We start from the raw sequence: 23,329 nt of genomic DNA on the forward strand, positions 1-23,329 counted from the left end.
TGACTTCACTTGGAATGGCTAATATCACATTTAGACCACAGGAGCAAGTCGTTTTGAACTACGCTCTTTGCTCCCACACTGCTGTGCTTTTAAAACAATAAAACTTTCACTTTTACCGTGTTAGACACTCACTTGTTACTGCTCCGGTACACATTTGTAAAATTTGAAGCAGTGAACTGAGTTCACACCTTACTACTCACTCCATGCGTTCTTTGTTATTCAAACAATTGTTTTGTATACCGACTCCTCTGACAAACCTCCTCTCGGGGATTTATAGAGCTGTTTTCTCACCTCCTGTATTTTTGTGCTCCTGAATGAGCCTTTGGAGTATGATTTCCTCATACATTTATTCACATCTGTATACTGTAGGTATTTTATCTGAATAATAATGTGTATATAGATACAATATTTACTTTGCAAAACATTAATTTTGCTCTTTCTCCTTATCAACCTTTTAGACGCTGATATCTGGAGCAGTAGTGGAACAGTTGGACTTCCTTCGTGTCAACGAGGCAGAGTAAGAGCTTTTTCTGAATTTTGTGCTTGACTTGTCAGAGGTCAGTTTGTCTGCTGGCAGGATATTTCAAAAAGCTCATAAAGGACTGCAATTAGGTAGTGGACGTAACTCGTGTTTCGTGTATAGAATTTGATAATTGTTGGCATAGAGACATATAGACTCGGTTTTCAATGTTTTCAGGATCAATAAATCCATATGTCCTCAATTTAACAAAATGTCATACGGTCTTCAAAAAATTATGTGTGCACATGTGCGTAGGATCCCAGAGTTCAAGAGCTTCGAGGAGCTGGAGCTGCCGAAGCACTCCAAGGTGAAGAGACAGACAAGCACGCCCAACGCCTCGGACCTGGAGCAGCAGCCAGAGATCAATGTGGACGAGTGGCTGCAGAAGCCCACCCATGAGATCATCCAGAAGTTCCATGTGAGTTAACTGACTTCGCTTAAAATCTAAATAGGAGGACTAAATTCAATAATTAAAACAAAAACTCAGCAAATGGTAATATTTCAAATAGAACATTTTTTTTAAAGGAAGCAAAGGTAAGGTTCCAGAGACAAGCTGAAAATGTTGCATGGTGTAAATGTTGCTTTTTATGTTTGTGGCCATCTTTAGTTTATTGCTATTATATTTCTTGCCACTTCCTTAAAGGTCCCATATTATAAAAAGTCAGATTTCCATGTCTTGTTTTAAAATTATAAAGCAGGTATAGGTGCTTTTTAAGTAAAAGTATCAAAACTCTCAGTCAACAGAGAAATGCACACAGTCCATGATAAGAAACTTTGCCTTTAAACAAGCCGTCAAAACTTCTGGGAAGTTGTGATGTCACAACTATGCTATATAAAGATAAAAACTCATCAAAAAAATAATCATTTTCCAGTTGCAAAGATGATGCAGAGACACTAGGAGTGCAGTTTTGAAAGACCCAAAAATGCTGACCAATCAGAGCAGACTTAGCTTTTTTCGGACAGAGAGTGAATACAGGTACTCCAGCACAGATAATATGAGGAAAATAAATTGTTTTCTGAAAATTAAAGCATGTAAAGATGTTTTATGAAAACTCAAAATACAAATATGAACCTAAAAATGAGCATAATATGAGACCTTTAAGCTGACAGAAACAACAACAAAAGCATATTAACAGCATATTAATGAACATCAGTATAAAATAAACATGTTATTATGCCGGAGTTGCAAAGTGCTTTATCTATGTGCAGCTATAAAATTTAACATGTGTTGGTTGCATGTATGTATCATGGATCACTTGATACAAGGAGACACTTGACGGTCTGCATCCAACCCCAGGTAAACAGTAGAATTTATCTGTGGTAAGAACTGCAGTTGAGCAAATTCTTCATTGAAACCGTGGAGAAACACACTGACAGCCCTTCAAGGAATACAGAAACATCTTAACTTCAGGGAAGTTGTGATCAAAATTTTGTAAATCATTTAAATATGAAAGTTAAATATATCCTTCATAATACTTACAGCATATTCTTATTCATCAATACAGCCTGGGGTTTCTTTTCATTTTGGGTTAAAAACTCTCAAATTTACTAATTTCATCAGCCTCCTCCTCAGAGGATTGTGAAAGTTTGCCTCATTATTTATATTTCTCCTTTTTCATTATAACATCTTTTGAAAGTGTTTAAATATTTTTGCCTCAAGGCCAGGTTTTTGGGTACCAACAGCCCAAGTCTATTCACAATTAATAGCTCTTCAGTCTGGCTCTGTACTTGAATATTCAAAGGTGTTCATCAGTGTTTGAAAAATCCAGAGGATGGAGTCATGCACCTAAAAGTCTCCCTACATCTTCTTGTCATTATTTGTTGGTCCATGCTTGTTTTTGGATAAAAAAGAAAAAATCTGTGATGAACAAAAGGTTGAAGGTAATCAACTTAATCCACCACTTTGCTACGACTGTTCACTTCTGTTGTGTACTGTGCAAAGCCCTCCACTGATGACACATCCTTGATTACAATGCTTCTGCTCAAAAGTGGGAGAAATAGGGCTGCTGTGCTAGATATCATTGAGGTTGCAAAAATTCTGAACAGAATGCATTTATTTTCAATTCAATTTTTGATATTTATTAAAATATATATCATATTTACTGAGGATAGAAGTCAGGCTAAAAGTCACTGAAAGTGTTGTGTTTTAGTGGTCTAACTCACAGGATTTTTTTTTCTGTTTTCATGTTTAAAAAAATCCTGTTAAGTCAAAATTATGAGATAAAAATTCAAAATTATGAGATAAAAAGTCATAATTATGAGATAAGTCAGAAATTATGAGATAAAACGTCAAAATTATGAGATAAAACGTCAAAATTATTGGATAAAAAGCCCAAATTATTATATAATTATTGACTGACTGTTAAGTTTGACTTAATATGATTTTTCCCATTATCTAGGCTGAGTTTTCCTCTTATTGTTTTTTTTCTTTCACTGGAGGTTTGTTTATAATTGAGTTGATATTGGCGGCCATATTGAAGCTATGAAAAACAATAACCACCCTACTTGATTTCAAGCAAACCGTAAACAATTTACCCCAAACTTCCTCTGGCATGCTGAAAGATGCTTTCTTTTCCATATTTTAGGCACATTAATGCTGCTATCACATTTAAATGAGGCAATACTTTAAAAACATATTGCCTATTACCACAATTGCTGGATTGCAGAAAATGGTCTAAAAATAATAGCTTCAATCTGGCTTGTTACTATGAGCAGATAATATTGCAGCTCTGTATATAGTGTGCAATAAAGATAATTGTGTAATTGCTTAAGTCTAGCGTGTTTGTATGCATAACCAAGCGTATCTTCTGTGCGTGTGTGTGCCTGTGTGTGTCATCGCCCAGGACTGTGACTGCTTGGCCAGTCAGGCTCAACTTGCAAGCATCCTGCTCAGGAGAGAGGGACCGGACTTCCTTGCCAAAGATGGTATGTGTACACACACAAACACACACACACACACATACACACACACACACACACACAGAGTTACATAACTTAAAGAACTAGTTGCAAATAGTACTGAAACAGAAGAGCAGATATTCAAAGTTTCCTCATTAAATGCAAAGAAGTGTTACCAATTTTGAGCTTAGCTAACATTATCATTTGTCCTTTTCATTTCTGTAAAATCCCCTCTTTTGGTGCATTCATTAGTCCAGTAATCAAGTACAGCTCTTTAGGATGTCATTGAATGTGTAGTAAATGTTGAATCTGGCAGTTCCAATTTACTGAGATTGGAGGATGAATTTTAATATGACTTTATACATCTTTACAAAGTTTTTTTTCTGATGTCTGAACACAAATATATTTGTGATTCTAGAGAACATGATGGATGAACTGGAGAGAATCTACAGAAGAGCTGGCAGCAGAAAGCTTTGGTCTGATATTCTTACACACACACAAACACAAAAACTGAGAGTGCATTCACTGTTTGCAGCCTTCCAATGTGCTATTAGATTTGTTGATCTTAAATTGTCATCAGTTTCAGTCCTGATAGGTTTCAACTATTATAAGGATTACAAAAAGTATCCAGATCAAAAAAAAAAAAAAAAATCTAAAGATGTTTTCAGGACGATTTATTTCTTCTAAAATTGTGATATTTATTACATTCAGCATTTTATGGATAATATAGCGTGACGTAAAATGGGTTGGGGATTAATGTTAAAAAAATTGTACAAGATGGTGCGCCCCAATGTTTTTTTGCTGGGTCTCCTAACCAAATGACTTATCTCTTTACCTGTTTGTGTCCCCCTGTGTTGTTTTTCACAAAATTGCGTCATGTTGAAACTTAAAAATAACTGCTATCTAATCTGGCCGAAATGTAGGCTGGCAGTGCGCCAAGCTGCTGTCATTACCAAGAAGTTCGCCAGCTCTATAGCTCCTCACATCACCACAATACTGGTGCATGGGAAACAGGTAATGTTCAGGCAGAGGTGGACTGCAGACTCTGCATGTTCACTTCAAGTTAGCTGGCTAGCTAGCTGTCTGGCTTGAGAGCTGTGTGAGGTCAGCCTGTCCTAACACTTTGTAATTCCTTATTGTAACCAAACAACCATTAGAGATTTTTAAATGTCAAAAAGAAGAGTTTTATATGTTGAAAATTTGAATATTTGCCTGAAATATTTCAACTCTTTAATTTCTACTCTTTTTTATTACGTTGTGTAGATGAGTAAAGAGAAATAGAGATGTATGCTAAGTGTGTATCCTACATTTCCAGTAAGCAAATTTGTGTTTCCGAGGATAACAAAGGCATGCCCCGCCCCACTCTGCCTTACTCTGCCTCTGATTGGCTTACCTTCACATTCACACCTCAACCCTCACCAACCCCTCTCCTTTCACCTAAACCTAACCCATCCAACAAAGGCAACGAATACTAGCTAATCCTAGGGAGAGTAGGGCGGGTCATTCCTTCGGTATCCCAAGATTTACAAATTTGCTTCCTGGAAGGGGTAAATTAAAAAAAAATTGTAAACATGTTAAATACATTTAAAAAGAAACAAATGGAAACCTTCAAAGAAAAAAGTCAACTGTCCACCAACTTCTTGTATTTAACTAATGCTAATCCCAAATTTTGCTATCATATATTTAAAAAAGTTAAATTTAAGTTCTCACAATGATATTTAACTGACCAGTCGTCACCCTGGTAACAGGGGCTGTAATGCACTAGCAGGCTTGCTAAAATATTAATCAGCCAAACCTACTCCTGGCTTAACCACCAGGTTTAGCATAACAAGGTGGCTAACACTCACACAGTCATGAGTCTGGACAGGCTAGCAGGCACACTGACTCAGATGTGTACAGGAGCTTGTTTGCTGTCCCTCCATTAACCATCGCAGAGGCTGGACCCTCGTTTCTGCTCTTATGTCCTCCTGCAGCATCACCCCAAGCAATAAGGCTGGTTGTGTACTCCAAATGAAATAGAATTTGACTCTTGGAAATTGCGCTGTAAATGCTTTTCACAGTCAGCGGCACTCAAGGTCTGTTTCATCAAGGGCACCCATGCTAGATGGAGGAGCTTGATAGCTGCTGTCAATGCAGACACCACTCACAAATTCATCATAGCACAGTACAAGAGCAAGTGTACCTCTATGGAGGTAAAATGAAAACACTATAGGGTTAAAGGATTTGCGGATTTAGTATTTTTGCAACCTGGACCCTATTTTCCCTTATTTGTGTGTTTGAGTTACTAATAGAAACAACAGTTATTGAAAGTGGCTCAGTATTTAGTGAGAGGGCTGCAGCAAGCAGCTGCAAACACGGCTGCAGTGTAATCCCCCGTCAGTTTACATGCCGCTTTTGCCACTGACAGGCTCAGATTACTATGTTAGTGTTTGACAACATTATGGAAAGAATCCCTACAGAGATAGACCTTTTTTGTTAAAGAGTAAGACTATGAAGTATGTCTTACTTCATTTAATTAACAATAATTATACTGTGTATAGAGCATATTTTCACATCTAATTGGCAGAATTAAGGATTCATAAAAAAAACAAAAAACTGAGTTGTTGATTGTTGGAATGGTAGAGAAATGAACCAAGGTGGCTTTTGTGAGTTTTACCTTGCTTCTGTCGACTTAACTTTAAGTGTGTTGTGTGTTTTAGGAAAACAAAAAATACTGTTTATTTAATTGGAGTCTGGTGGGTTTGAGGATAGTGGTTTCAGGGCTGTTTATGGTTAAATAAAAAGGTTAACTTCTGTAGGGATCCTTCCCATAATGTTGTCAGACATTTAGAGTAACAATCTGAGGTTTTCAGTGGCAAAAAGTACTTTTAGTAGAAACAAATTGACAGTCCCCCAAGCGGTGACATTGTAGCCTATTTTACAGCTGCTGGCTGCAGCCCTATTGCTCAACACTGGACCAATTTAAAAAAACTGTTGTTCCCTATAGTCACTCAGACACAAAAAACATATGTAAATATAGGCCAGCTAGAACAATACTGGTTACACTTTAAAGCTTCAATCAAAATTGACTGCTCTTTATGTCGTCAGCTCCAGTTGCATGTAGATCATAACGGTATTTTTCATAATCATAATGAAAAATACCATGTCTGTTTTTCTAGTAAAAGTTTTACTCATACTACAGTATTGCTACACATATGTCTGTATAGACTGAGATAAAGTATAACAGTTTATTATGAGGGACTTTCAAAGCCAGGAAATGCATAAATTAGTATTACCCAGTCATAAAAATAGTATGCTCTATTCAACTGCAGAGTAACACACAAAGTTATATGGAAAGTTTGGCAAGCTGTTGCCCATCATTCTAGTCAGACTGAATATTTTTCTCTTTTTGATCTCAGATCATGAAACTGCTAAGATTTTATTTTGTTTGTGGTATACTGCTGGCCTGACTCAACAAGAACTGACCAAAGACTGTAGATGGTTTTCCCAACTTCTCATGTGAGCTCCTATTTATCGGTCAGTGATTTCTGAATCCATGGTTTGATTTGAATTTGTGCCAGGTTACATTACATTACATCAGATTTACTTAACTGACGCTTTTACTTACTCAAAGTCACTTAAAATTAGTCCATCCATCCATCCATCCATCCATCCATCATCTTCCGTTCATCTGGGGCTGGATCATGGGGACAGCAGGCCATACAAGTTACTCCACATGTCCCTCCCCCCAGCAACATTTTTCAGCTCCTCATGGGGGATTCTAGCGTTTCCAGGTCATACGAGATATCTAATCCTTTCGTCTTGTTCTACCCCCGGGGCCTTTTGCCAGTTAGATGTGCCCAGAAAAATGGGAGGCGCCCAGGAGGCATCCTGATCAGACGCCCAAACCACCTCAACTTGCCCTATTTGACTAAAAGGAGTAGCAGCTCTACTCTTATATGCTGTTTTATTAATTAACAGGATTTTAGCATAGAGAAATTTGATTATGCCTTGAGTTGAAAAAAAAGCCTGGAGGCTGGTTTCCAACTTGCTGGGAAATAGCATCAATACTCAGTTCAATTTACTTTCTCATTTACCTAACACGGGCCGGGAAGTGAAGCTTGAAATAGGTTTCCCAACAAAGCATCAGTGGATTGACACCACATCATGCCTCCTAAACATTAAGGCTTTGTTGAGTTTTCAGTCATCGAGCTCAAGATTTGCCTTTGAAATTTCAGCAGGTTTAAGCACTGAATAACTGCACACGCACACACACACACACACACACACACAAAGAGGTGTATATGATAGCATATAATAAGAGGTTGCGTTTCAGCTGATTGTATTTATGACCCCATTAATTAAATTATTGTGTTTGCTCACTGCATTTGTGAGGATGGCTTCAATTGAGTGTGTGTGTCTGTGTGTGTCTGTGTGTGTGCGTGTGTGTGTGTGTGCGTGTGTGTGTGTGTGTGTGTGTGTGTGTGTGTGTGTGTGTCTGTTTGTGTGTGTGTGTGTCTATAGCAACCCTGGCTGTAGGCTACCATGGGAAGATTATGAGTGTTAATGTGCTGCTTCTTTGTCATAGGATTCCTGCAGGCCAGAGGAGGCAGTTTGAGGGGTGTAGTGACTCTTGTGTATAATGACAGGGAAATTAGTGAACATTAAAATATTTTCTGGGAAGCCAACCTTTTATTTTTTTATAATTGAATCATCAAGCCAAACCCTTTACCTAGGACTGGGACTAGCACATATATTGAGGTTTAATTAAAAAATAACTGTGATTATTTGTCGGATTTGTTTTCAGTTTCATTCTGATGTTTGGATAGTTTGAAAGTGTGGGGGCATTGAAGTGTGATAATAAGGAAAGAAAGCAACTGGCAATGATGTCTGGGCAGAAACTCATACTTTGTTTAACTTTTTAAATTTCTACAGTATGTATTCCAAATAATGCTAGATCAAATGTTTGAGTAATTGAACTTTGTTTGGCCACTGCACTTAATAGACATCAGTCAGCCAAAATGTTAAAACCATTGACAGGTGAAGTTAATATCATTGATCATCTTGTTATGATTAGAGCTGTACCCAACTCAGAATTATGCAAATCAAATGGGATATGGTTGTTAATTACAAATATTTAACAATTCGTTGGTATTCCATATAAAGTTTAAAAGTCTGAACAGGCTCCACAGCAGCATTCACATCATATAGCAATCAAGCTAACTGCGCAAATGATGGATTGCAAATGCGCAACATTTTTTGCCAACACTAGATGTCAACAAAGGCTAGACTGTCATATTTAGCTGCTGTAAGCTGCAAAGTCACCATTATTAAGCAGATGGTCGCATCTCTTCTGTGCTGTTGCTTGCATGTTTGCAGCTCCCAAAGAGTAGTGCATAAATCAAGAGCACTCACTCACTCCGTAGCAAAATCTGGGGACCAAATTGTCTCCAGAAGTACACTGCACAGCACACAAAACTTGAAGCTATCTCAGTTGATAGAGATTCTGCGACTAATGACTCGAATCTCAGACTTTCAAGAGGCAGCCCTAAATACGATGTAATGTTCTGCTTGTAAGTCTTTGGTCCTGGCATTCAAGTGGATGTCACTTGACACACTTTAACCACACAAACACCTTGCCACCAGACTTAGTACATCCCCTGGTGGCAACAGCACTCTCTGAAGGCAGTGCCCCCCAGCAGGACAATGCTGTATACCACACTGCAAAATCTGCTTAGGAGTAGTCCCAGGGAACTTAATGAAGAGGTCTACGCATTGATCTAGCCTCCAAATTTCCTAGATTTCAATCTGATTGAGCATTATTGCAACATGTTGGTTGGTCCCCCAGACGTACCCCCATGCAAGGAGGCCCCTCCATGGATTAAACCTGTCGAGACATGGACACAGGACCTCTGGGCTGTCCTGCGATGTCTGGCACCAGGGTGTTGGTGGCGGATCCTTTGAGTCCTGTGGGTTGTGAGGTGGGGTACCAGCACATTTTGCATATGCTCAATCAGATTGGGATCTGGGTGATTTGGAGGCCAGATTGAGGCCTTGAGCTCTGTGCACTGCCATCAGGGAGTACCGCTACCATGAGAGGATGTACTTGGTCTATAGTGGTGTTTGGAAGGGTGGAGCTTGTCTAGTGGTATGCTCATGAATGCCAGGACCCAAGGTTTCCCAGCAGAACATTGCACTGTAAGAAGATGATCAATGTTCTTTATTCACCTGTCAGTGATTTTAATGTTTTGGCTATTTGGTGAATATTCTCCATATATTCCACATTTTATAAGGCAAGTCATTTAATTTGATTAGAAGCTGAACGTCACACACAGTATATAATAAACAAAAGTTCCTAGCTCTTAATGGTTATCTGCCATATTGTTAAGAATGTTCTTGTGTCTTTTTGCCCACTAGGTCTGTTGTCCGTCTTGCTGCCAGTCTCTTAACTAAGCTAGTGGACAGCCTTGCCCCCAGTATTACTAGTGTTTTAGTGCATGGCAAGCAGGTAAGTGGACACACAGACCGCAGAGTAGTTTACAGTAACCATGTGTTTTCTATGGGGTTACGTTGGGAAAATGGCATGTCGGGATAATCATTTTAATGTTCACTGATTAAAAGAAGTGAAATTTGAAAGATATGATAATAAGCTTCTCACACTGTCATCCTATGGGAATTACTTCAGCTGCATACTCATATTCCTCATCACAGCTTACCTCTATTGTGTGTGTATCTAAGCTGCACTTGTAGCAAGGCTGCCAGTGTGACCAGCGCAGAATCCTAATATGCACCGCGTCCACGTGTCTAGACACACTCCATGTGCCAATTGATATATTGTGACCTGGGAATTTGTCTGATGCCGCCCCTTCGAGCTGGATGAGATTCGGTGCATCATTTCCTGTCAAGTGTTTCTCAGAGATTAGCCTCCTCTCGAGAGTGTCAGTTATCTCGCCTCATTTTTACCCTTCTGAACAGTTTTAGGCATTTCATTATGCTGAAGTAGCTCAAGGTGTGAATCTGCATATAGATTGCTTACCGGGGGGGAATGCTCCTCTCGACATGATTGGAAAAGCTGACTTAAGATTTGAGACGGCTGTGTTCCTGTGCTTACAATTGCAGCCAAGTTGGAAGAAATGAGGCGACACCCCTTGAAAGCCGATTCTGACTCTAGTTTTTGATTATATTTCTCGTCAATATCAGAATTCAACAATGTATTTCCCCTTTGGTCATTTTCAGACTCCATTTTCAGCTCCAGGCTGTTCTTTGCTAAGTTATAATCTTTTCAGATGTAAAGATAAATGATACCTTCAAAGTGCTGGGTTTCATTTGCTGAAGGTAAGGATAAAAGAGTGTCCTCCCATCAGAAAGACTGGTTAGGTGTAATTTTCATGAGATGGCTGTCAGAAGAAACTCAATACAAAGAGTAATCTTGAGGTCTGTGATTCTTTTCCCTACTCACTTTTATGTGACTCTCAGAGAGGAGGCCAATTTCAGAGTGATGGAACAAAGATACTTGTAGGAATTGGACCTGGGAGGAAGTACTGTGTGCACATGGCAGTCTACGCATGACCACTTTTCACACACCCGCATAAGCAAAAATGCTCACAAAAGCTTAGAAATAGTACACACACTGACTCTTTTGCACGGCAGAGAACTTTCTAAACATATGTGTGTTTGGTATATGCTCTTTTTCCCTGCCTGTGTGTGTTCTAATGCCTGTGATTACCAGGTGACTCTCGGCCTATTCGGGCAAGAGGAGGAGGTGATCTCCAACCCTCTGTCGCCAGGGGTGATCCAGGGCATTATTTACAGCAAGTGCTCCCCTCACGGTGGGGAACGAGAGGCTGTTCTTCAGCAGGAGCTGGTCATCCATATCGGATGGATTATCTCCAACAACCCAGAGCTGTTCAGCGGCATGATCAAGATCAGAGTCGGGTAGGACAAATTCGGGTTCAGGGTGGCTGCGTTGGTGCTTTAACAACTCTTGAACATTAAGCCAAGCTAGATGTCCTCGTGCAGTATGTAATCTTTTCTATTATTCTTCTGTCATAGCTTTTAGATCACTCAACAAAATGTGATGAATTCAATGAATACTGACATCAGTGTAGGCAGCACTTTCCCTTTAGTTTATATTCTTATGTTAGCTGATCAAAACATCAGAAAAGCAGAGCTTCAAATATCTGTCTAGAGCTGTTTTTTTACTCCAAAAAAAACATGCTCCAGTGCTCTTGGAAGTAGTCTTAAACTCAATTTGTAGGTGTTCTATGTACTTATTGGATAAAAGTGCCTGAGTTTGAACAGATTTCTCCAAACATGTTTGGTGTGGAAAAAAATTGTCAGGAAAATAAAAAGTCAAAGTAGAGGTAGAAGTGTTCTGAGGTAAGTACAGCAAACTCAAAATTCTCTTCCATCAGTTTAGTTATACAAACAAGGCAGCTGTTTTTATCTGTCTGTGTTTGACTTTTTTGTAGAAGGCCTGAAGTTAAATACAAGTTAACTAAGTTTATCTGCTATGTAGGAGATATGAACTCCTCATATGGGATTTTTTCCCTTACATAGGAGATAATGCATAGGAGACAATATCTCCTATGTAGCAGATAAAGTTTGAGACTTCTGGACTTTCTTTACAGAAGCCCTGAGAGGTAAAGTTAAAAAAAAAAAAAGCGTGTAATATTGGTCAAAACTTGAGTTTGTCTTCCACATAAGAGATATTAACTCCTTATTTGGGATGTCATCTCTTACATAGAAGATAATATATTCTACTTGTCACATAAAGTGAAACTTAATTATGCTGTTTTGAGAGTGCGAAAGCCAAGTAGAATGAAATGCTGAGTCCACAATACAAAAGGCATTGAATGTTCAGCCAAATGTAGCATACATGAAGTATAAATGTTCCGGGGAAAACATAATGGAACTGTGCAGTGGTGTAGGCAGGATTCTAATTTTGTACGCACAAGAACGTCTGCCCACAATGTCTACATTCCCACGCATGCACTTACACAGTCAACTCAGCAAACAAGTGAGTCAGCAAGAGAGAGGGACAGATTGATTCATGTTTTTTTGCAGTAGCATTGCTTACATGACAAATAACTCAAATTTCAATCTCACTGTCATGTTTAAATTCCTTCTTGAAGTTTCGAGGAATGCCTCTCCACTTAACCAGTTAGATTGATTGTTTTTATTTGTAGAACTGCCATTGTTCTGACTATGTTGTTCTTGGCGCAGAGGTAACATTTATACTTTGACACATGGGTTATTGCAATTATTCATCTATAGAAAAATAGCAAAAATAACAGAATTATTTTCCAAGATAGCCTACAGTTCAGTAGCATGGATAGCGGTGCTGTCCGTTGTAGGTATAGTGAAACCAAACGAGAAGGAGAGCGAGAGCGAAAGAGAGATTCTGCATGGTATTCTAACTCTCAAAGTTTATCCCATACTTAGGACATAATATGTAGCCTAGGAGATAATATTTCATACATAAGAGATAAATCTTGGCATAATTATTTAATTTTATTTACTGTATTATTTCTTTAACACAAAAAAAAAAGATCAAAAATTCCTGAGAAACTTGACACTGTGAAACAATACTACAGTAAGGACTTTGACACACACTGGTCTTTGACAAAGAGCTGTATAGAGTTTAATTCCATGGTGCTGTATTGTGGATTCTAGATGGATTGTCCAGGCAATGAAACATGAGCTGAAGATCAGGGCGGGAGACATGCCACCCCAGGACATCTACCAGCTGTCCCCAGGTGACATCAAGCAGCTTCTGCTGGACGTGCTGCAGCCTCAACACACTGGCAGGTACTCAAAGAGACATCACACTATGGTAACATAACCGTGCTTTCTTCCTTTCTACTCACAAATCTGCCTTTGAAGAGGCAGTGTCGTTATCTTAATACATTCGCTTGTATTATCTTTTTCGTTTTAATTATTTCATCCTCTGTCTTGTCTACATCCATATCGTATGATCTGCCGCTGCTGCAACCCAATTTCCCCATGGGAAACATTACGTTTTTTATCTTATCTCATCTTATCTAATACAGATTGACTCATAGACAATTGCCCCCAACACAGCAGCCATCAACATTACATTTCCTCAGTCTCTCAAACTTGGTTCAGCAGTTTCACCCTTGTTTTTTGCCTCAGGTCTTGGCTGAACAGGCGTCAGATTGATGGCTCTCTGAACAGAACCCCTCTGGGCTTTTATGATCGTGTGTGGCAGATCCTGGAGAGGACCCCCAACGGCTTTACGGTGGCTGGAACTCACCTCCCACAGGTACCTGTCTCCCCTGACTGTGCTGCAGGATAAATACCAATGACCGATGCTGGTCTACTGTGTGCTGCTATGCAAACGGCTACGGCTTATAGAAACCTGCATGAATATTTTTATTCCTTGGGCACATGTATGTTTGCAGGCACATGTGTTATGCTGACTGTTGTGAGTACATAACACATTAGTGACAATGTCTGCCAAAATACTTCTTTCTACAAACAGGGACCAGTTACAAAACTGCTACTGCATCTGCTGTTTGGTCTATTCCCATTATTGGATTTGACGTTTATAGATTCATTTTGCAACCACTAAAACTAAAAGAAAAGTTGTCACAATGTATTTTAATTCAACCTCCTTTTTTAAACAACATAATTAGGTTACTGTAACAAGTGTTCCGTTCACACATTGTAAGTATTGTAGGTCTATTCCAGCTAAATGCCTCATCAATAAGTCTCATTCAAAACAACTCCAAAGGGAAACTGTGTAATTATGTCATGGTTATTACAATATTAACCATGCTTATGAAAGTTGTTTTCATGTAGGCCTGCAGGTGGAAATTGTGTTACCTATTCCAAAACATCCTGTTCTTAAAAATATTTAAGACTAAGGATTACTTGATTAATTGGCCTTAATTTTATAAATACACTGACAAATAATCTGTATCAGAGCTAGAATTTCATTTCAAAGGAATAATTGCTCTCTTTATACTCATGTTAGAAAGACAGTTGTCGAAAAAATTCCTACACACATCACTGGTATTCTGTTGCTTCAAAGCACTGTTTGTTAGTGTATCAGTAAGCACAATTTGCCAAGTAGTGAGGGACCACAGCCAATTCCACTCTTAAGTTTTCACAATTTCTATTTATTTTCTCGACATCTTTCATAATCTGTTTGAAAAGGGAGAGTCTTTAGCTGAAGGTGCGAAGACTGACTTGTTCTAACAGTTACTGCAGTCACCATGATGGACAGGTTGTTAGTGCGCAGGAGGAGGGAGATCCCTCATTCCTCTGCCTCTTTTGTGCTCACAGTGATGGAGTCAGATGATTCAGTTTGACATTTTAATCAGGACAAAATAATTAAAAAGAATAATAATAACAGCCGTTAATCATTGTATACTGGTCACAAACACACACAGGATATACACAATGATCACTGATTACAGCACCCAGCAGCTGTCTGTTCACGCTCACATGAACCTCATTTTTTACTCCCAACTGTCTCCCTGCAGCAACCGACACTGTCTGACATGACCATGTATGAGATGAACTTCTCCCTGCTGGTGGAGGACACGCTGAAGAACATTGTCCTGCCTGAGTACAGACAAATCATAGTAGAGGTACCCGCCAAACGCACACACACAACCAAAGTGCACACAGAATCTAAATAAATTGAGCTAACAAATTAAATGTGTATCGATTTGTATTCAACATGACACTGACTTTGATCTCTTTATTCTGCCATTGATCACACACCTGTGTAAGCACTGCAGCTTGTCCACAGTCGAGCGGCGAGGATATTAAGTGACTCCAGTTCTTCCTTGATGTCCATTTTTATGCTTCGGTGCTGGCGATAGCCGTGGCCAGAGGCATTATGCTTTCAGGTTGTCCGTCCGTTCCATTCTTGTGAATGTGATATCTCAAGGATGCTTTTAGGGAATTTCTTCAAATTCGGCACAACGTCAAAGGTCAAGGTCATTTTGACCTCATCTATTCCATTCTTGTGAACATGAAATGTCAAAAACGGCTTGAGGGAATGTCTTAGATTTGACACAAACAGTAACTTGGACTCAAGGATAAACTGATTAGATTTTGGTGGTCAAAGTTCAAGGTAACTGTGACCTTGTTTGTCTCATTCTTGTGAAAGCAATATCTCAAGAACCCCTTGAGGAAATTTCTTCAAATTTGGCAAAAGTGTTCACTTGAACTAAACCATAAACTGGTCAAATTAAGGTGGTTGAAGATCAAAGGTAACAGTGCCCTTGGATCCACCTCAGTCTTGTGAGCAAAATATCTCAAGAACATCTTGAGAGAATTTCTTTGGCACGAATGTTCACTTGGATTCAACAATGAACTGACTTTTGTATCTGAAAGGTCAAAGGTTAACTTCATTGTGACATCGTAATGTTCTGTAAAAACACTTTCCTGACCATTACTCATGATCATAACTCAGGAACAGAAGGGGAGACATTGTATAGCTCTCCTGTGCTGCCGGTGGAAGATGTGTAAAGCAGCCATGGTTTTACAGACATGGATGTAAACTGTACTGCTTTCTGACTGGTTTGCTGAGACATACAACAGTGAGGTGGTAGTGATGTTTTGAGAGTGATTTTAACATTTCTTGTGAATACAATTAAGTTAGGTTTAAAAAAAGAATGCTCTTTTCTTAGTCTCTGACAGTCTTATCCTATCTCCACTGTGTGACTAGTTGCTGATGGTGGTGTCCATAGTGCTGGAGAGAAACCCGGAGCTGGAGTTCACCGACAAGGTGGATCTGGACCATCTGGTGAAGGAAGCCTTCAGTGATTTCCAGAAGGACCGCAGTCATTTTGAAGGCATGGAGAAACAGGTAGTCTCTCTTGGCTGCAACTGATATTAAGTGGTATTATAACATTTTCTCATCTGGATGTGCCCTGAGTGTCAGACACAAAATGATCTCATTACATTTCTTCATTGATGTGTTTGAGCTTGTGTTCCAGCCATACACTGATAATTTCACTAAAGAGGTATCTTAAATGAATAGAAGCATCATAGAAACAGACTGTCATGGTCCAATTCTTTATTCAACTTTTAAGATTTGGTGAGCAGTTTATTTTGAAATTCTGAAAATTCCTTTAACTCTGCTAGGATGACATGGAGGCTTTCTACAACACACCACCAGTGGGAAAAAGAGGCACCTCTAGCTACCTGACCAAGGCTGTTATGATCCTGTTGCTGCAAGGCGATGTCAAGCCCTGCAAGGACGACCCGTGCTCCGTTAGCTAGATTTACAGCGCTTTGACCCCTAATCCTGACCCGCTGCAGTGTAGTCATGAAATGGTCTACTGAGTATCCATCACATATATTCAGAAGGTAACCTCTAACCTCTCCAGTCCTCCCTGTGGCAGCACTCTGCCCACTCCTGCAAGCTACATTTTAGCTGGACTTTTGCCTCAACAGCAGTAGAAGCTGTGAGCAGAAGCCTCGGTTGGTGTAGATTAGCATGTTTGCTCCAGGCTTTAAAATACATCCACCAGTCATGTTTAATATAAAAAGTAAAATGCAATATTTCTTTTACCTCTAGACAGTTTTGTTCAGTAACATTTTAATAGAGTTACCTCGTAAAACTGTAGCTGTTTATTAGTATTGGTAGCTAGTCATGTGAAATGCCACACAACTAGCTAATGTTGCCACATACTGTACTGCACTTGACTGAGCAGATTTGTTATCCTCTACCTGGATGCCGTAGATTATGATGTCTGCGTTTTGTTTAAAGGGTTGACATTGTATACACACACCAGTTGTGCTGAACTCACGACTGTAGCACTTAGGACCTTCTCTAATCTTTATACATCTTTTTATAGCCAGAGTTTAGTCTCCCAGCTGTGTTGTGTATTCAAATGAACATTTTAATTGTGTTATTAATTACTGTACCTAGCCAACTGTTATTTTGCTCTTTCTCCATTAATACAGATTTTTATTGAAATACAAAGTAATTGAAAAAAAAAATACAAAAGTGATAATAGTTTTGTGTTATCTTAAGGCCCAGACACACCAAACTGACATCAAACACCTAAGGGCGACAAAAGCCATCTTTGGTGTCATGTCACCTGTGTCTTGGCCAAAAAGTTGCACTTGAACATACCACAAAGAAAGTGGAAGTAAAGCTCAAAAGAAAGCAATTCTCCATGCTAGCAAATGGCAATTGTCTGCATTACTTAAATCAAAAAGGGATATCGGAAGATCGTCGCGATGCTAGTTCGCCAGTTAGCACATCACAGTCTAACCGTCAAAGAACATGTATTTCTTGTGCTAGTGAACGATAACACAGTCCATCGTGAACTTTTTCTCCTAAAGAGCTCAATGTCTAAAAAAAAATTCATACTTTAAAGAGCAATTTTTTTTTAACTCACTCCCAGATAAATTAAGCCGTTTGTTTACTTTCCTCATTTCTGTCTCTCTTGTGTACTGAGGTGAATCCCACTATGTGATTTCAGAGTGTCAAAAAAACCCTGACTAGGGCCAACAGGGGCCAATGGTGTGGTGCAAGTAGGGCAGCAGACACTCACTGTCGGCCTAACATTGACCCACGGCTTACTGTCAGCTTGGTGTGTCAGGGCCTTTAGCTTAACTTAGCATAAAAATAAAACCACAAACATGGGGAAACAGCTAGCCTGGCTCTGTTCTAAAGTATGCTCTATCAGTCCTCTTATTTAATTATTTTGAATCAGTGGATATCAAAAACTTCTGAACTATTTTTTTAATTTTTGGTTTTGCTCAAAAACTCAATCTGAATGTTTTCACTCTGACTTTCAAGTACTTTAAAATAATAAAGGGAGAACCATGAGCTCAGATGTAAGCTATACTTCCCCAGCAATAGCCCATAGCTGTTACACAGCAATTAGTGCAAGGTCATGTTGTATCATAAGAGGTGTGGTTGTTAAATTGATCCATTTGGCTCCCAGGGGCCTTAAAAAGGTGCACATAGTCACATAAAGTCAGCCTTTATTTCATATATGAATCTCATCAAATTACAACTTAATGCGGTTATCCTTATTTAAACTGTCAGTGTGTGTTTGGCATTAGAAGGTCTGAGAATTTGAGATTTCATAGTGAATCACAGTATATTCAGCTGAAGTTTGGTGTTTGTTGTTGAGTTTCTCTTAGTGGGACACTGTGTCCTCTTACCTCTATGCATGCACAGTTTGCCGCATGACAGTAGGTGCTGTTTGCCATAACCATTGTGACGGTTTTTCTGAATGTTTTAGGCTACAAAATAAAGTTTCAGAGAGGCCTGTTTTGCACTATGGGGCTTTGCATGATAATGACTACTGCTCATCTGATGTCCTGGGACTGACGACCCTTTAGAAACCGCTGTTTTGTTGAATGTGCGGCAACAGTAAAGACTGCTGTCATCCTTAGGTGGAAATGATAAGATTCACTTTGACTTATTTAAAAGCGTGCCTCTCTGAATATCATCACTGTGATGAATCCGCCCAACCTTGTCACTGTGTGTGTGTGTTGTTTACCGTTGTTCAAAAGAAGTATTTTTAACTCAAACTGTAGTTTCAAAGAATAAAGTTATGATGGAAACTATAAACACTTCCCTTTGTGGCACTTTACTATCACCTTTTTAAACTGTATGTGTAAATAAGTTTGCATTATGCAGCTGCTTCTGGAAGATTTCCCTTTTTCCTCTACAGTTATGTGAATATGAAATACCGACATGTAATTGCTTCATGTGATGCAGAAACCTCTTGTTTCTTGGCTAAAACTGCAGCAGAAATGGAGCGTGACTGCGACAGCCCTGAGTGCCGCGTTTGGCATTGTATCGGATCCTACCAGTTACACCCACTTATATTGCCCAAAACCCTTATCAATCTGCATCTCGCTACTGAGGCTGCATATGCTGTCTGCAGCACTGACTAACTGACTGGCAGAGAAAGGTGGGCGAGAGCCAGAGGAGAAGATAAATGAGCTCTGCCTCACACTCAATATATTCAAATCAACTTGCATGCTGGTGAGAAGAGATCTTGCCTGTCTTGTTAAATAAATCTCTTCTTCACTGAAAGGAATCCAAAAGAAATTAGTTTCTGTCATTATAAAGTGAGGGATCTCAAAAAGTTTCTGAGCTTTTTAAAATCTATTTTTCAGATAATTAATTTTAATCAGTTAAAATTTGAAATATTCATTGCTACTTAGCTATACAACTGTAAATGTATCATAAAGGATCATGTTTTCATGTTATTTAAGAGAAAATGCATCTCCCTTTAACCGCTAAGGATTCCACAGATATTGCTCTTACAGATAGATTACTACTATTAAAACACTTGTATAATATATTTTGTCACCTTCCAGAAAATGGCGATGCCATCAAAGAGGGTAAAATAAAAAGATGCTATAATGGGAAGTCTAAAATCCAGTGTCTTTGGAGCTTGACCTACTCTGTGCCTTTCACACTGGAAACACCTCACTCCGACTCGGTCACGGAGTGTACCTGTGTTTGTAGTCACTGTCACAGCTGAAAGAAGTATTCTTTGTTTAGGTGTAGGTGCAGAAATACAGTGGCAAGCTTCAAACCTACCCCTTCAGCAGAAAGCAGAACTGTTGTATCATTGCGAAACCACGGATAGAGCTGCTACTGTTTACCTGAATTTTGGTATCTGAATTCTTATTTTTCTTATGTATAACATACTTTTTTCACCAAATTCAAATCAAATAACAACCTACCTGTTTTTCACTCTTAAATGTAGAAGCTGATTTTTTTTTTTTTAGCAGACTAGAAAAAGGTGTGTTTGGTTTTTTAACAATTTAGTTGTTAACATCCATATTACAATATTAAATTCTACCTTAGCTTGAGCTTTTGTTGTTGTCTTGAGCTGTTGTTGCTTTTGTAAGAGGACTATCACTGTCAATCTTCTGCTCACTGTTGGAGGGTTTTATAGCCCACTTCCACTCCATGCTAATTGGTTTGGGGTGGCACATAATGTGGTGGACACTCCATGTGAATGCAGAGAAAGTTTGGAAGTGGCTGAGGAGTGAGCGCGGGGGGCAGTTTAGGAAAGGTCCATTAGGTACTGAAAGTCCGGATATTTAGGTGTCTACTGCTTCAGTTTTGAGGATTATTTTTAAATCTCTCCATTACCCAAGTTTATGGAAGGAGCAATACTAACTCACACAAAACAGCAGAGCCAGAGAATTTTGTAAAAATTCAATTTATAATCATAGATTTCAATTTCCTCAATGTCAACTTCCCATCTACAAAAAAAGGAAAGAAAGAAACAAAGAAAAACTTAAAGTATAGCATTCTGCACTTGAGGAGTTTATTCCTCACAAGTCCACTAGGATGCAGTATAGTTCAAGAAATGAGATAGATATGATCCTGGTTTTATTTTTATGATATGCTTCCGTGGTTTTTATTTTTCAGAAAATAAATCATAATAAAATGGAAAACACTGTGTAGAAATCCCATGGATGTGGAGGCATATCCATGAGCTGTTTCACTGTGTTTAATCAGAAGACCAATACACAATACTGTACAATACTCATATATTGTTTCTATGTCTTCCTCATAGTATAGTATGTCTTAAATCCATGCAAACAATAAGTTTAGTATGTCGTCCAAATATCATGAAAAATAACATAGGTCAGTATGTAAACCAAAAATCATAAAAAAATGACACAGGATAGTATGTCATTAAAATCAACATCTCATCAGGTCATCAGGTGAAAAGAGAGCATGCAGGCTGGCATGCGTGTGTCTCAGAAAACAGGAACAATAATAAAACGTCTCGTTCAAAATCTTATCCCGCTATGGGGAAGATGTAGCTGGTGCACACAGTCCACAGTCCAAAAGTTTACCACAGTGCTGCGCTGCCACCTACTGGCCATAGGTTAGAGCACACTTCTAGGAAGTTAGTATTTTGAGACAATGCTCTTTTGCTGTTCTTTCAAATAAGACAATATATTTAAATATGACAACATTACAAAATAAAAGAAAATAATAATTAGATAAACACACACAAAAACTTGTGACCACACATTTTGTGTGTGTCACACGCTTCCCCACAAAATAAAATGTGGCTGCTGGCATCGAAAAACACTTATTCAAACATTACCATGAAAATTTTTAGGGTCTTCCAATGGAATTAACAATACACTCATTTGTTGGCAAATGTAAAACAAGGTAAGTATGTGTATTTCAGGTAGGTATAGGTAAATATGTGTTATTTAGATAATATGTGTTTGGTATTTTAGGTGGATAGGTAAAGGTAAGTATGAAGGTAGAGGTAAGTATGTCTCAGGTAGGTAGAGGTTAGTCCTTCAGTGTAAGTAAACAGACAGAGTAAGGGACAACAGTGGTGTGAGGCATTTCTTGGTAAATCAGCGTCTGGTAAGGTATCTGGTAAGATGACTGGTAAAATATTGGATAATGTTCCTGCTGCAACCTGAGATACGGCTTGATCTCCCAGAAGGGTATTGGCTGTACTTTCACAGTGTTTACATAGCTGCGGAGCAGGTAGAAGGGCGGACTCGTATGTCAACATCTGGGTGGGCCTTCTGTCTCGTGAGGATCTCCTGACTGGTTCACTCTGTGTATCCACTGCATCGGGGGTCATAGGTCTTTCATCTCCATCTGCACTGGCTTGTGTTCCCTGACACTCATACTCTTCCAGTTGTGTTTGTTCTGCAGGTAAATACTCTTCATTGATTTGGTAGTCAGCTATGACAACATTGTGATAATATTGTGCGTGTTGAGAAGAACCCTATCACCAGGCTGGAGGACGACCCCTTTCAGGTGACGATCATGATATCTTTAGCACTTGATTGTTGACTATGTTCGAAAGCTACTCAATGGGCTTCTCTCATTTGCTTTGCCCATTTCTCCACATAACTCCTGAAAGAGTCTGCTTCCTCTTCCATGGACAGACCAAACAGGTCAACAGGGAGGCGAGGGTGGCTTCTATACATCAAATAGTGCAGTGAAAAGCCTGTGGCTTCATGTTTGGTGCAATTATACGCATGCACAATCTGGGAAAAGTGTTGCTTCCAGTTGCCCTTCTCTTTCTCTTCTAGGGTTCTCAGCATCTGAAGCAGCATTCTATTGAGGTTTTCTGCTTGATTGCCCTGAGGGTGGTAAGGTATTGTCCCAGAGTGGCTTACTCTGGTAAATTGTTCTAGTGTCTTAAATAGTTTATTTTTTAACTCTCTGCCCTGGTCATGGTGTAACTTTGATGGATAGCCAAAGCGGAGAATGAAGTCGCTGAAGATTCTTTCAGCAGCTGTTTGTCCAGACTTGTTCCTCCTTGGATACCCGTGGGCAAATCTTGTGAACTGGTCAGCCACAACCAAGATATATTCGTACCCAACCCAAGTGCATGATTTGATACTAGATGTAGTCGTAGATTTTGGATATCATAATTGTCTAAGTGTTATCTTTACCTGGCTGCTTTACTGTAAAGTTTTCTGACCTTACCAGACTGTCCTAGCTCTGTTGTTTGCCTTTACCCACTTAGTTATTATATCCAAATTACTGATTATCATTTATCAGAGACCTTATTATGTCAGTATTTTGTAAAAGCACATAAGTCAACCCTACAATGCAAAAAGGCCCAAAACACCAAAATATAGCATGTCAAAAAAAAAGACAGAAAATGCCATGCTGTAGTATGGCAAAAAATGTCAAAATATGACATGTCCGAAAAAACAGCTGAAAACTACATAAAATAGCATGCCGAGTATGGCAGTATGGAAAAAAAAAGAAAAAAAAAAAAAAAGTCAAAATATGAGCTCTTCTGTTGTTTGCATTTACCCACTATCCAAATTACTGATAATCGTTTATCAAAGACCTTATTGCGTTAATATTTTGTAAAAGCATATAAGTCAACCCGACAATGCAAAATCAGCCAGAAACACCATAATATAACATGTCGAAAAAACAGCTGAAAACCACAT

General features: G+C 38.9%; 1 protein-coding gene across 3 annotated transcripts in view; it reads left to right on the forward strand.

Moving 5' to 3' along the window:
* The window catches only part of phkb (phosphorylase kinase, beta), a 146,833-nt gene extending 127,859 nt beyond the window's left edge, over window positions 1-18,974 (forward strand). For 2 of the 3 annotated variants that reach the window (XM_042484300.2, XM_042484283.2), the window contains 11 exons: window positions 459-517; window positions 776-938; window positions 3,364-3,445; window positions 3,837-3,894; window positions 9,815-9,905; window positions 11,127-11,332; window positions 13,073-13,207; window positions 13,553-13,682; window positions 14,908-15,015; window positions 16,104-16,244; window positions 16,523-18,974. In XM_042484300.2, the coding sequence (XP_042340234.2) occupies window positions 459-517; window positions 776-938; window positions 3,364-3,445; window positions 3,837-3,894; window positions 9,815-9,905; window positions 11,127-11,332; window positions 13,073-13,207; window positions 13,553-13,682; window positions 14,908-15,015; window positions 16,104-16,244; window positions 16,523-16,660 (1,311 nt within the window). In that variant the 3' untranslated portion in view covers window positions 16,661-18,974. Of the gene's footprint in view, window positions 1-458; window positions 518-775; window positions 939-3,363; window positions 3,446-3,836; window positions 3,895-4,341; window positions 4,433-9,814; window positions 9,906-11,126; window positions 11,333-13,072; window positions 13,208-13,552; window positions 13,683-14,907; window positions 15,016-16,103; window positions 16,245-16,522 lie in introns of all 3 variants that reach the window. The other variant, XM_042484291.2, reaches the window with a different exon arrangement.
* The last annotated feature ends 4,355 nt before the right edge of the window (window positions 18,975-23,329 follow it).

This window comes from Plectropomus leopardus, chromosome 1 (genome assembly GCF_026936395.1).
Source record: "Plectropomus leopardus strain MGB_pleo_1.0 chromosome 1, ASM2693639v1, whole genome shotgun sequence".
Lineage (NCBI taxonomy): Eukaryota > Metazoa > Chordata > Actinopteri > Perciformes > Serranidae > Plectropomus > Plectropomus leopardus.